At 42.4% G+C, this 14,634-nt stretch overlaps 1 protein-coding gene across 3 annotated transcripts in view; it reads right to left on the bottom strand.

Annotated features, from left to right (window-relative positions):
• Positions 1-14,634, bottom strand: part of WASL (WASP like actin nucleation promoting factor) — an 87,348-nt gene that overhangs the window by 69,506 nt on the left and 3,208 nt on the right. The window contains exon 1 of one of the 3 annotated variants that reach the window (XM_085870491.1): positions 6,312-6,476. The exons of the other annotated variants lie outside the window; for them this stretch is intronic. Coding sequence (XP_085726617.1) covers positions 6,312-6,461 — 150 coding nt within the window. The 5' untranslated portion in view covers positions 6,462-6,476. Of the gene's footprint in view, positions 1-6,311; positions 6,477-14,634 lie in introns of those variants that run through there. 3 annotated transcript variants of the gene reach the window in all.

Consider the following 14,634-nt stretch of genomic DNA (forward strand, 5'->3'; position numbering starts at 1 on the left):
TTATTTTTAATACCCAATTATTCAATTAGCGCCAACGTATTTTACCTTTTCGCAATGTCGTGGCAAGGAAAAACAAAAAGAGAAGAGAAGAGAGAGAAAAAAATGTACTTCCTGGTTTGGAGCATACCAGCACTCTGATGGTCCCGAAATTTATACACCGTCTAATATGAAAACGATCATAACTTGGGCCATTCTGTTTATCTATAAATGCGCATAAGAAATCGAGAAATTATTAGAATACACGAAGTCATCACTCTCCGGAAGCCCGTACGTTGTAACCCGTAATGGGGAACACGGCTGAGCTTCCCTTCCCCATCGGCCACGCCCACGCAACAACGTGTCTTCCCATTGGTTTGGTAAATAAATGGCCATAACTTGGGAAGCACTTGTCCGATTAATATCAAACCTTGAAAAGGCACATCCTCAGGTCCCCAGCAATATACCTGGCAAGTTTCAATTAGATCGGACCAGAGGTTGTCGAGAAACAGCGGTCACACACACACAGACACACACAGATTGCTGGAATTATATATATATATATATATATATATCACACCCACATCTGAAGGAAGTGGTGCAGTTTCAAAACTAAACAACACAAGAAAAACGATAAGAAAGGCTCTTCTTCAAATTTGACAGATGAATGGAAGGACATAACCAAATATTGAAGCAGCTTCACTGCTTAAATATTATCTCACTCCACTCTACGCATACGCAATCTGGTCAAATTGAGAGCCAAATTACCAGAGTACTGCTAACAGAATACCAGAGCCAAAGTTCCTATGTGCTGCTGACAGGTCCGTTTTCCGATTCACATTCAACATATAAAACATTTAATTGAAATTAAATTGTTCCTCCATCATAAACTGATGTTGGCAGACAGACAGACAGACAGAAGTGAACCAATTGATCAACTCCACTTTTCGCTTCGCATGTGTGTGGTAATAAATATTTATCACGGTAATCAACAGCGACTGGCAGCACAGCCGAGCCCTAGACCGAGAGGGATGCACACTGCCTTTCGAGCTGTCTGGTCCGGGTTTGAATCCGAACCCGGATATAAACTCGTCATAATGGTGTTTCGCATGCAGGGCAGGCGGTCGGCACCGTCCATCAGCAAGATGTGAAGCTGGAGAACAATTTACTAGCACTGGTTGTTCGGTGTTAAAGCTCCCAATTCATGTTTCACGATGAGTCATCACCAACATCCTCGACATATTGCAAATTTTTGACCAGCTGGTCGGACCTGGCCAACCTGGATTGCTGTATTGTGTATTGTATTCAGTATTGCTGGAACCTTTTAACTTTCCTCCAAATTTGAGAAAGTCACTCGAAAGAGAAGCTACCTTTCTTGCTCTGCCAAAATACCAAGCATATTTTGGAGTGGTGAATCACCGTTTAACTTTTGCAGGGTTGCATAATGCGGTAACAAAGCGTTTACTTTTTGTCCCTGCTACATTCTATTAAAAGAAATTCCTCCTGTAACAAAATGGCAGCAGAAACTGCAATTCAAAAACCATGGCTCATCAGAAGCAACCGAGCCAAGGCAGGGGCGGTAAATAAGTCTATAAAGCAAAAAAAAAAAAGTACGTAAATAAGCTTCACACAACCACTTGTCATTCCACAGCCGAAAGCACGAGGTTGAGGGACTGTCTCTCTCAGCTGGTTTTCAGGATGTTTGTTGCTGACAACGCTTCCTCTCTCAATCCCTCACCCAACCTAATAGTGTTGTCTTTTCTATAGTCCTCCAGTTCCCAACTATTCACCCGTGATCCCGTAACAACAACCTTTCATGAATCCCCCTCCCACTCGCCAAGTACTTCAGGTGCAGGAACATTGTGTGCCAGTGCTCTTCCACCAACGAAAGCAGAAGCAGTGTTAAAATGAGCGACCAAACAAAATCCAAACCGCCGTTTGCATTCCCCACCGGAGGAAGGCTCGACTGCAGAGCCAACCAAGGAATCCAGCCTGACTCACTCGTGGCGACTTCGCTGAAACGAGAATCGCAGCCTGAATTCAAAACAAGTTATCATTTTATTCACCCGATTATTAAATAACTTTAGTGAAATTCACATCGGCACCGGATGTCGACGGATATGGTGTGAAGCATAATCTTCAGCCAGCAAGTCAAGGAAATAGACATCTTAATTTGGATGCAGAAAATCACTTCAAAAGGAGTACCAAAAGAGAACAACAACAAAAAACTAGAACGGGCACTCAAAGAGCGCATACCTTCGCCGCCACTACTTTTTTTGTTCTTGGTATGAGTGTGGGGAACTGGTTTCATATGAATGTACTTATGACACAAACCACATATCTATAATGTCATGACCCCCCCCCCCGACTTTCGGGGGCTACGGACTAAACAACAATCAATTCACGTCGTTTTGGCGAGTCTTCACTCGCAAGCTCGGTGAATACAACGTTTCAACAAGAGAAGGTAATCTCGTTTGATGCTGGTTTCATGCAAATCGAATAAGAATTGACTGAGTTATGCCGAAAACCGCATATTTTTAAGGGCGTGACCCCCCCCCCCCGACATTTTACCCCAACCAGTGACATGTGTTATGACGTCATTGTCACAAGATTGGGCATTAAATTCTGAACATTTTGGTGCTGGGTTCATGTAAAGCGGACAAGAATTGACCGCGTTATGACAAAAACCTCATATTTTTCAAGGTCGTGACCCCCCTGACCTTTGACCCCTAACCGGTAACAAGAGTATGGGCGTCATTGTGTCATATTGCATATCACAAGATGAGGCGTTGAATTCTGAACATTTTGGCGTTAGTTGCATGCAAATTGAATAAAAATTGACGTGTTATCGGAAAAAGACGATTTTGACCTTTTCGTGACCTTGACCTTGACCTTTGACTCGAACGATCCCAAAATCTAATCGAATACTTCCTGGCTAATAACCAATCATCCCACCAAATTTCATGCAATTCGGTTTAATACTTTTTGAGTTATACGAATCACAAGATTACATATAAATAAATAAATAAATAAATACACGCCCACCAAAACATAACCTTTCGCAGAATGCGAAGGTTAATAGGGGCAATACCCTCATTTGGTAGAATAATGATACTGAGGAGGAAGTCAATGGGGGATGGAATCAGCAAAATGTACCAAATGTTCTAGCAAATAACATATTTTGGAGGTTCACCCTCCCCCCCCAACAACGCACCTTAGACTCCGATTTTTTAACAGCGTGAACAAACTTTGATACATCATGGGTGATGATGGTTGTGGTCAAGTTTCATCGAAATTATGTGTGTAGTTTCAGAGAAGAAGTTGCAAGTTTTTATGGATGGACGATGCACCATCCGTTAAGCTCCCCGGAACTACGTTCCAGGTGAGCTAAAACCACCTATAAACTGTAAACATGACAAAGGAAATATCGCAAATAACGAAGCTGGATATTCCTTGGCATAGCACAGGAAATCAAAATGTCTTAAGAAATAAGGCCTACACCACCCCATGATAAAATAATGTACAAAATCAAGGGGATCATCAAGTGGGAAGCAATAAGCTGACATTTTGAGAGTTAACCCCTCGTCGGAACCATTTTTGGTGTTGTTGCTCCGACGAGGGAGTTAAAGCTCGAAACGTCAGCTTCTCTTTAATTCACACAGTGGTGAACACGCATCCATCAACATTCTGTCTATTCGTCCATCGTTCTACCTGTACGCAGACATGAGACTTCAACGAGCAAGAGTAGCTCTTCATTTTACCATATCCCATGATGTTTGAGAAGCTTTAAACCACAACAAACACCTTCACCTTCCTTACACCCCCTCACCCACACAAATTCTTTCCCTTCCACTACGGGATACATGATCGACTTCCACTACATGATCGATCGGGATACATGATCGACTTGAAATTGTCAAACCCCTGACAAGTATTGTAAAAAAAAAGTTTCAAAATTAAGTTTAGCAAAAGACAAATCTCCAAATTCCACATCATGACCCCATGAGTGGTACCACACCCAGCAATCCAGCCACGATGACATATTCTAATCCTAAATCCGGTTGAGTGAGTAAAAGGAACCACATGCGAGTGCACACGCGCTAAATAATTAACTTAACAGACCGATTTGCCCTGTGTTAATCGAAGTTCAGGGTGCGTGAACACAGGAAGGCAAAACCAACATTTACTAGTAGTAGATGATTACATGAACGTGAGTAGGCAATGTACGAATCAGCACAGTATAAGTATATGGCATTTGAACACTAAATCCCGTGTGATGATCAATCGGTTCAGATGGGAACACCCAGACCTTTAAAAATGGAGGAAGCAAAATAACTTGGTTCTCATGAAAGGACATCATGTTCTCAAATTAAACTTCATGGAATTAGCATTAGATTCTAACTCTCAAGTCAGCACACTCATCATTTACTAAAACATGCCTTCATTATGAAATTATAACTTTGATTTAAATGATTAATCTGGAAGTGAGATCTTTTTTGGGGGGGGGGGGGTTGGGGAGGGAGGGGTGTCAGGTAGGGTGAAAGAAAACTTGGATGCATCTGCATTACATTTTTCATTACCATTTAGCCATTTGAATCAGCATTATTCATCGCTTTCAAAAAAAGAAAAGAAAAGAACCACCGATTTGCTGTTACATTATGAAATTAGAAAGCATCTCAAAATGTAAAGCCCATCCACGTCCGCTTTGCACTCCAACTAAACTTGATGAAAACAACGGCTAAAATAAAAATATATAATACATTCTATTAATTGATGTTCTCAGTATTCTCAAAATAAAGGTTTGTTGAAAATTTGATGACAAAAGCTCAAATGATTCAAAAATGGATCAACAAATGAATAAATAAATAAATATTTTTAAAGGGTTATGAAACACACATACAGGCACCCCGCACTCGCAAACACGTGGATACTTCGAGGTGTGAGTGGATACTGCGAGACCTGAGAGAGCTCCACTCCACCTTTTGAAACCTGCATTTGGAGATGACAACCCAAAACACACACACACACACAATTGCAAACACCCACCCCCATGCACACCCTTTATTTCCCCTTGAGTTGTACAACTAGAAAAAGGATCGAAACAAAAAGAACTTCTAAAAGAGTTTGACTGATTCACCTACATCAATATTTTTAACTTTTGTTGTTGTTTTTTTTTTTTTCTTTAAAATGACATGATAACTATTTTCATGTGAAAACAAAGCGTTTCACATCTCAAACAATTATAACAATAAAATAAATCGTGGTGTTCTGGTTAAAGGGTTCACACTGAGACTGAAAAGCCGGCGGTTCGATGCCAATTCTGGCCAAATCATACAAAAGACTAAATATGGTACGTGCTGCTTCCTTGCTTGATGGTCATTATTTCATCATTTTTGGGATAGAGCACAGACAAACCCTGTGGGGGGGGGGGTGAGATTTCTCCTTAAAATGCCCCACTCATTCTGGAGAGAAAAGAAATGTCACAAGATGGCTTCGTTGGCAACCACAGGGCACTGGGAAGTCACTCCTCCCGCCTCCCTCCCTCATGGAAGGTCGACAGCTGTGTTTGTCTCATGTTCAAAGTCAAGTACCGTATTTTCTGGTGTATCTGTCAGGCAATTCTTCGACCCTGCTCCCCTTCCCACATTATATATATATATATATATATAAAAATCAATTTTCAGATTAAAAAATGACAGCAAAAAAAGCCCACAAAAACTTGAAAGTAGCAATTTGAATGTACAACACATCACTAACAGTAGGGGTGGAGGCAAGAAAAGCAAGCCAATTGAAGTGGTTGTGTGGGAGGGGAAAAATGAGTTTTCTTTTTCAGTACAACAATCTAAGGATCACGGAAGGGCATACATCGCATGCAGAACGAGAATGGACACTCAGTCGAGCACATATAATACCTCCACCAGGCAGAACAGTTTACGTTTTTTATCCCACTGATATGCCGGATCTGGATCCCGACCGGAACAAAAATCTAATTGGCTTATTCTTGTCACCGAACCCGGCCATAACTTTTTGAAAAATACCATACTATATATCAGTTCTAGCCCCATCACTCCAATGGTGAAGAATCACTAAAAAGAAAAATATAAAAAATTATATCCGGATCGTCAGCAAAATTGAATCAAATCTTGTCACACGTCCATTGTGTCCGCCAAGTTTTGTCCGAATCCGTCCACAACTTTTTGAGATATGCAAAACTGGATATCGTTTTTGGCCCGATCTTTCAACGGTGAAGAATCTTTTTTTGTTTTATTCCAGTATCCGGATTCAAATCTTCACCAAAATCTAATCAGTTCGTCCTTGTCACGCAACCAACCTACCCAGCAAATTTCATCCTGATCCGTCCACAACCTGAGATATCCTGCACACAAACAGACAAACGGACAGGGGTGAAAAAAAAAATTACCTCCGTCCAACACAGATGGCAAAGGTAACAAGGACAGCAGCGGACAATGGACAAAATCCAACATATAATATAATCTCTCGGATGCTAAAGTCCTCAGATGAAATGACCAAAACAGTGGGGACATGCTTTGTCCAACTCGGGCTGGTTTTCTTGCCAGCCATTTTCTTTCGTCTAAAGTCCAAGGCTTCCTCAAATTGAACAATCAGACAATAAAAATATGGGAGCAAAAGCTTATAAAGTCGAAAAGAAGCTCAAGCTGTACAACAAAAAAGGTAAGTTTGTTTTTCCCATTCAAAGTTGTAAGCTTAGCCACAGCTCATGTTGCAAAAAACAACAAATACAGGGACACATAGGCCGTGAGAAAAGAGGTTTCAAGATATCAAGCACAGGTGAATATTTGTATCCAGAGCCAAACGAACATATCAAAAGCCTGCCGGTGCCTTTGATGGGCAAAGTAAATGGCCACAACAGTTTCGACATCAGCAGTGGAATAACAAGCCGGTAGTGCTCAATAAATCTGTAGTTGTCACAAAAAGGAGTTGTAATCTCAGATTCCATTCGAATTTGAATTATGAAGGTCCAACGTGAGGGGGGGTGGGGAGAGATTATGCTGAAGGCACCCAGAAAGTTGCTCCAAAGAGGTCCAAACGATGGCGAAACCAACGATAAATGCAGTGAGGAAGACTGCGGCAACTCGAATTCCTTATCTGGGAGTTGTACCTTTCTGTCTACAGCCCATTTTATTTGCATATGAATGATCTTTTGAGAGGATGTCCAGAGGAGGGTGGTTACAGAAGTTTCAAGGGTGGATTTGCCTAGAAGAGACCAGTCATGGTTGAAGAGACCAGAGACCACCATCAACACTACTTGATGCTCAAAATTCTCTTGCTTGGCAGAATAGTGGAAGGGGTGTGGCATGGTGGTAGGTATTGTGGGGGGCAGAGGGGGTGGGATCGTGGTCGGTATTGTGGAGGGGGGGGTGACATGGTGGTCGGTATTGTGGAGGGGGGGGGGAGATACCCTGAAAGTTTTAGCGCCCATGGTCAAATCCTCTCGGAGGAGTAGATGATGGCACATACTTTCTCGACACTATAAATAGATGGTGATTCATTTGATTTGTGTTGATAATATAATTGATAGTTATTTTCAGGTGCTCTTGTGATAACTGCCGGGCAATAGCAACGAGTGTTTAATTCACCACTCAAATCATCCGTGTGCATGTGCTGGTAGCTGGGAAGCGATGGTGTTACAGTTTCAAAAGAGGGCCGTTTCTTCTGCTTAATCATAGGTATGGCATCCTCTCTCAATCGTGGCTGGTAACCACAAGATCTCGCCATCTCTGTTGTTTCATAACATGCGCCGTAACATGTTCCGAGCATAAAAGCGAACATTTTGTTGGCCGGATCCACACTTGGATATTTCGGACAAAGATCATCAAATTACTGGCAAACTCAGGGTATTTCGGCCATTGGTGTAGCACGAAACCATCTCGGTTTGTATAATTACAACCACCAAGGACTCAGACTCGGCACATTTGTAGAAACTCGAAAATTATTCACCGTTTGAGTTCAATCATTCCACGATGTAACCCGTACACAGTACGGATCTGGTGGTCTACTTCCTGGTGTGACGTCATAGCTAATCTAAATAAAGAATATTAAGAAGAAGATTTCGACCTTTAATTGCAAAATGCACCTGCTTTACAATTCAGAATTCAGAAAAAGACATCAGATCTATTTTGTAGAATATCAAAGGATAGATGAGCATCGAGGTGATCTGAGCGTTTGGGTTTTCCTAAAAAAGAGCCGCCCGCGATCCCCCAAGACCCTCCCCCGGGGGATGTGAGGTTGGCCTGGTCACTGCTTCGAGGGAAGGTCATCTCTGCAGATCATGGATGGGGGAACTTCAGGAGGCTGAGCAAGGAGCAAGATGAGGGCCATTGGGAGTCTTACTGCTTTATGTTCATTTCTGTGCTTCCTTTTTATTGCTTTGTGTTAATCTTTAGCTCTCCTGGAATGTAGTTTCGGGGAGCTTATGGGATGGTGCGTCGTCAGTCCGTCCACAAATACTTTCAACTTCTTCTCTGAAGCTACACATACGATTTTGATGACACTTTATCACAGCCTTCATCACCCGTGATGCACCAAACTTTGTTCACGGCATTAACAAAAAAAAAAAAAAAACATCCATCGGTATTTACTTTCTTCTCCATTACCTATTTTGTGGGTCATCCGTGCCTCCCAGTGGTTCCCTGGTAATCTTATCCAGCCACTACCAGGTGAGTGTCCATGGGTACTGCCCCTAAGTTTTTACTTTACTGTTTCTGCTTTCTGTTATTCTGTAATTACATGCAATTTAGTCTAACGGCAACCAGGTGTAATTTCAAATTTAAATAAAAAAATCATTCATAAACAGACAAAATGGATGGACTAACATTGATGATGAGAGGACAGAGTATGCAGAACTCATGATATTGAGAAGGCACCGATCTGTAGGAAAGGTGAGACTCTCAAATTCTCCTTTCAGGTCTGGCAAGATGCTTCCCTCTTCCAGAGGTGGTGTTGCTGTCTTCATCAATTACTCCAATATTAATTGTCCAATGTTCAAACTGACACCTCTGAGACCACTGGCTCTGTGCAACTCTCCATATTGACCTGGTATTTGTCTGTGTGGTGTGTCATCCACCCAATGATAATGACTCACTAGATACCACTGCTTCTTCAAATATAGATAAACTCATGAACTAACCATCTGATCCAGACTCTGTTCTTCACCTGCGGTCATTCCAAGTGTCACCATGATAGTTGGTTGAGGGTCACCTCTGCACCAACCAGCCCTGGTAATGCAGCTAAGCCTTTCTGTGACTCTGTGTGACTGATCCAATCTCCAAACTTGCCAACAAGAATTTCTACAAGTGGTAAGTCCTCCTTCCTGGACCAAAGAATGACCAACTTCTCATCCAACCTCTCCTGTTTCTCCTCTGAACAAAGCCCTCATCTATCTGGCTGTTGTAAATGAGCAACATCAACACCGCAGAATATAGCTGTTCGCACAGGAGAATTTGTAGGCCTGCAATCTGCACTCGTTACAAAAGGATTGGGCTGCTATTTCCAAGGCATTTTTTCATTCCGCCGTGTGTGTGTGTGTGCGTGTGTACGTGCGTGCGTGTGTGTGTGTGTGTGTTTCTCTCACCTGTTTTTCCCATCCTGCCTGTGGCTGTCCTATCTATCCTCTCAGCACTGGTACACTGACTCTTATAGTGAGTGAGGCAGTTGTGGTCAAGCCATTTTCTCAGCATGGAAAGCTAACCTTATTTAAGGCAAAAATTAGGTCACTCCATGAGGTGTCTATATTTAGACAAGCCAGGAAACACCTTTCTCATCTCAAGGCTGGACTTTCCAACTTGTCTCCATCAAAATCATGGCGGCACCAGTTCAAGTTGGTCTCTGGTGTGTACTCCCACTCTAATCCCCTCCATCTCAAACAGCATCAGTGCAGACTTTCCCAGGATAAGGCAGAAGGCCTCAATTTAGAGTTGCCTCCAAATCCTGTTTTACCAACCCATTCCATTTTGTCCCCATCTTACTCCGACATACACACTGTCTATGCACTCACTCGGTGCCCTACTCACCTGAGAAGGGGAAAAAAAAAGTTCTGTCCAGCCTCGAGCCTGCTTCAGCATCAGTGTCCCAGATGACATCAGTGTCCATTTTCTCAAACCTTGCTCTTGCTTCTCCCGATCTGCGATCTTCAGCTTATCCTTATTCTCCTCCTTTGGCCGCTTCCCGTTTATCCGGAAGTCAGCAAACATCACTCACTTCTCCAATAAGGGTGCAAAAAAAAAAAAATCACATCAACTACAGACAAGTCAGCTCATCAGTATCTATCAGTCTGACAAATAAAGTGTGAGAAGTCAACATCTGACCATCAGTTTGAATTCTTAACTCTGGCCATGCTGCTGCTCCTCTCTCAGCAATGGTTGGAGGCCCAAAATCCCAAACGAGGTCAGGAATGTCTCTCTGAATATAATCACAGACATTTGACATGGTCAGTCTGGCTGCCAGCTCCAGTTGCCAAGCTCTCTGTCTGTGGCATACAAGGCTGCGTTGAGACTGCATTTCTGACATCTTCCACTGTTATGGTAAAGGTCTCGCAATCAATAGAACACTCCTCTCTCGTATCTTGTTCCAGTGGAGACTGGTGTGGCTTCAGGCAGTGTATTAGGCCCAACCTTATTCCTCAGATACATAAGTGACCACTCAGATGCTCTGGAAAACTCTTCCTTTTTACAGACGACTCCACATCGTGTTGTCCAATGCCACCATCCCACTGACAGGCAGACAACAATTCCATCACTCTGCTAATCTGACTTGTGTAAATGTTGGTCGGACAAATGGAAGAAATCTTTAAATCTTGTCAAATATCATTACCTCCACCACAGAAGGTCAATGGAGGTTACGTTTTCACCCTGTCTGTCTGGTCATCTGTGAACAGGATATCTCAAAAAGTTATGGATGGATTTGGAGGAAACTAAGTGGACAGTTGGGGTAAGTGACAAGGCCGAATCGATTTGGATGCAGATCTGGCCTATCAGTGAGATACAAAACGCAAACTGTTCAGCCTGGCGGAGAGATGTGCTCTAGCGAGTGCTGTTCTAGTAGTCTCAAGTTATCACCACAGAAGGATTGTCAAACAAACACAAACTACGTTTCTGGGGTCAGCCCCTGGGGAAGGTTCACCGTCTCGACTCTCTAAACCTGACAATCACCGATTACTCCTGAGCCAACCATGTAGTTGTGGTGGGTTGACCATGCAGCTTTGTTGTCCTCCAAAGCTTGCTGCATACTGGTCATCCACTGTTGTTCCATCTCAGTTTGTTCCTTGATAAATCAGAAGTACTCACAGCCTACATATTTTTGTCCATAAATGGAGTACTACTGCTCTCACCAGATGGGCGAAAGCACAAGCATCACATCTGTCTTTTCTGGAGCTCTCAACAATCTAAAGTGCAATCTAAAGACCTCACAACATTATCAGCATCTCCAATGATGAGCTTTTTAAGTTTGCATCTCTGGTGATATGCCTGAAGCACAGGACCTTTTACTCTCACATCGCAGACAGATCAGTGACATGTTTTTTTAGTTTTTTTTAGTTTGGTTCAAAATTTTTTTTTTAACTGCATGCCTCTCCTCGCAAGAATCGTTATTTTAAAACGCTACATGTACAAATGTGACCCTGTTTCCTTTATCAGGGCCTTTTACTCGGGGTTTATTTAGATTAGCCATGACGTCACACCAGTAAGTAGACCACCAGATCCGTCTGCTCTTCGTGCTCCAACCCTCCACAGCTCCTTCAGGACAAATGCATTCTTCCAATAACCCCTTCATGGTTCAACTCCAACAATCAAAGCTTATCGCTGACCTCTACTCCTTTCTTTCTCTTTTTTCCATTTGTGGAACTACCTTCGGGAGATGGTTCTGTCACACTCTTCCCTCCAGGACTTAAATCAATCGATCAGTGCACTACCATGACATATCACCACTGCCCCGCCATCCCACACCAAATTAACCAACCAAGTGCAGTATATTTAAAAACTAACATTATCTAATGTAGGAATCAGGTGAAATATGTTGAGCAAAGTCATTAATCAAGACTAACTCATCCACACACAGTTTGACCATTGTCCATTAAACAGGTCAACACATTTTCGAAAAATATAATCTACCTATATAAAACAGTGTGTTCATTTCTGTCTGTCCCCCTTTACAAGGATGATTTGAGTATGGGGAGGTGAAATTTGCTGCACCTGATGTGTAACGCACGCAGAGTAAAACGAGTGTTCATTTACATCCATAGGATCTCTAATAAATAAAGAAGATACAAGCACAACTGACGCTAGGCCGAGGCTTCAGACTTTGGCATGCTCACGAGACTGTACCATAAAAATTAAACGTCTGAGAAGATAAAGGAAATGGGGTCACATTTGTACATGTAGTGTTTTAAAATAACGCTTCTTGCTGCAAAACATATCTTCCAGTGTCTGAATATTTTGAATGAAATAATTCCAACCTGTCATTTTTGACAGGCTTTTATATGAGTAATAATAATAATAATAATAATAATAATAATAAACTAGGGAGCTCATAGAACACCTTACCCTGATAAATATAATAACTACACCTGACCTGCAAGTTTCCTGTTTGGAATATTTTTTTAATTTTGTTTTTACTGCCAGGCAGGCAGAAAGACAGAGTAGGAAAATGAACTCACTCCTCTCTCCGCATGCGTGATCGGGCCAAATTCAGAGACAAAGTATTGCTAAGCTACAGGTTCTTTTTTCCGATTCATGTTCCAATTCGTGTTCAAAATATAACAAATCAAAATTAAAAGTTGTTCCTTGATCATAAAACGACGTTTGTCGACAAACAGGCTGAAGTGAACCGATTGCTTAACCCCACTTTGATACACATGCGCTGGGTTCAACAACAACAACAACAACAACAACAACAACAACAACAAAAAAGAAGCTGTCCAAAATAGAGCACAGATTCTTGTTTGTAAACCAAATTATCAAAATATAAATTACATTGCATGCAAAGCCAAGTTTGGGTGGTCAGTGAGACTGCAGGCAAAGATGTACACAGCCGTTCCATCGGCCAAGGTTGGGCTACGGCAGAGCATGAAAATGTGTTGTTCAAAGCAGCCGCCCAAAACAGCAGATCCCAACACAAAAACTGGAAGGGCACTCGGGAGAGCGCATACCTCCGCCCTGTAATGCCTGATCCACGAGAACATATCTGGTCCAATGCATTTTTGAGATATCATGTTATATATCGTTTTTGAGCCCTATCTCTCAATGGTGAAGAATCACTTATAAATTTGAGAAGTCGGATCCGAATTGAGATCTTCACAAAAATCGAATCAATTCGTCGTGGTCACAAACTCAACCTGTCCAGCAAGTTTCATCCGAATCCGTCCACACCTTTTTGAGATATCATGCTATATATTAGTTTAGCCCGATCAATGGTGAAGAATCACTTAAAAAATTGGAGGGGCATTCGGTAGTGTGCATACCTCCACCACGTAATGCCTGATCCATAAGAACATATCGGGCCCAATGCATTTTTGAAATATCATGCTGTCCAGTACGATATAGTTTTTGGCCCTGTGTCTCAATAGTGAAGTATCACATTAAAAGTTAAATAATTCTCATATCCGGATTCGGATCTTTACCAAAATCGAATCAACTCTTCCTTGTCACACACCCAACCTGTTCACCAAGTTTCATCTAAATCTATCAACAACTTTTTGAGACATTGTGCTATATATCATTTTTGGCCCGATCTCTCAATGGTGAAGAATCACTGAAAGACTTCTTGCAGTCGGATCCGGATCCGGATGTTCACCTAAATCTAATCAGCTCGTCCTTGTCACGCACAACCTGTCCACAACTTTTTGAGATATCCTGTACACAAACAGACAGACAGACAGACAAGCCGGTAGGCAACATGGGTTGGCGCTACATAATTGCATACTAGTCATACAGTTTTTGACGGATCGGGCTGAAATTTTTTGACAAAGAGGTTGATTATAGTGCGCATAAAAGAGTCGAGTCCGATTTTTGAAAAAAAAAAAAAAAAAAAATCGGATTTTTTCAAAAATTTCAAAGTCCCCTTGAGAGGCAACGGTGGTGTCCATAACAACGGAGCTCAAAAGCATAGAACTAGATCCTGGTATGAACCTATCTGTCAAGTTTCATCAAAATCGGTTGACTCCTCTGGCCTCCAGAGGTGTCCATTACATATAAACAAACAGACAGACATCCAGACAGATGGAAAACCTGAGAATAACGGTAGTCTAGCGACCATCCAACATCTTTAACCCACCTGTGAGGTTTCCTTCACTCCGACATATCTGAGCCTTTAATCATTGCCAATTGGGTAAAAGTACAGCAGTGAGGGTCAGCCAAAAAGGCCTCAGAGTCGAGAAGTCATTTTAAGTTTGCAGGCAATCTTAAATAAATAAATTGGACACAACCCCAAGATATACGCTGCCAGAAAGCAGGGGCAACACCTAAAGAGCGGAGCGATCCGACACCGCCGAACGGAACGGAGCGGAGCGACCCGACACCGCCGAACGGAGCGGAGCGGAGCGACCCGACACCGCCGAACGGAGCGGAGCGGAGCGACCCGACACCGCCGAACGGAGCGGAGCGGAGCGACCCGACACCGCCGAAC

This window comes from Eptatretus burgeri, chromosome 2 (assembly GCF_056783735.1).
Source record: "Eptatretus burgeri isolate ZD-2024b chromosome 2, Ebu_testis_v1, whole genome shotgun sequence".
Classification (NCBI taxonomy): Eukaryota; Metazoa; Chordata; class Myxini; order Myxiniformes; family Myxinidae; genus Eptatretus; species Eptatretus burgeri.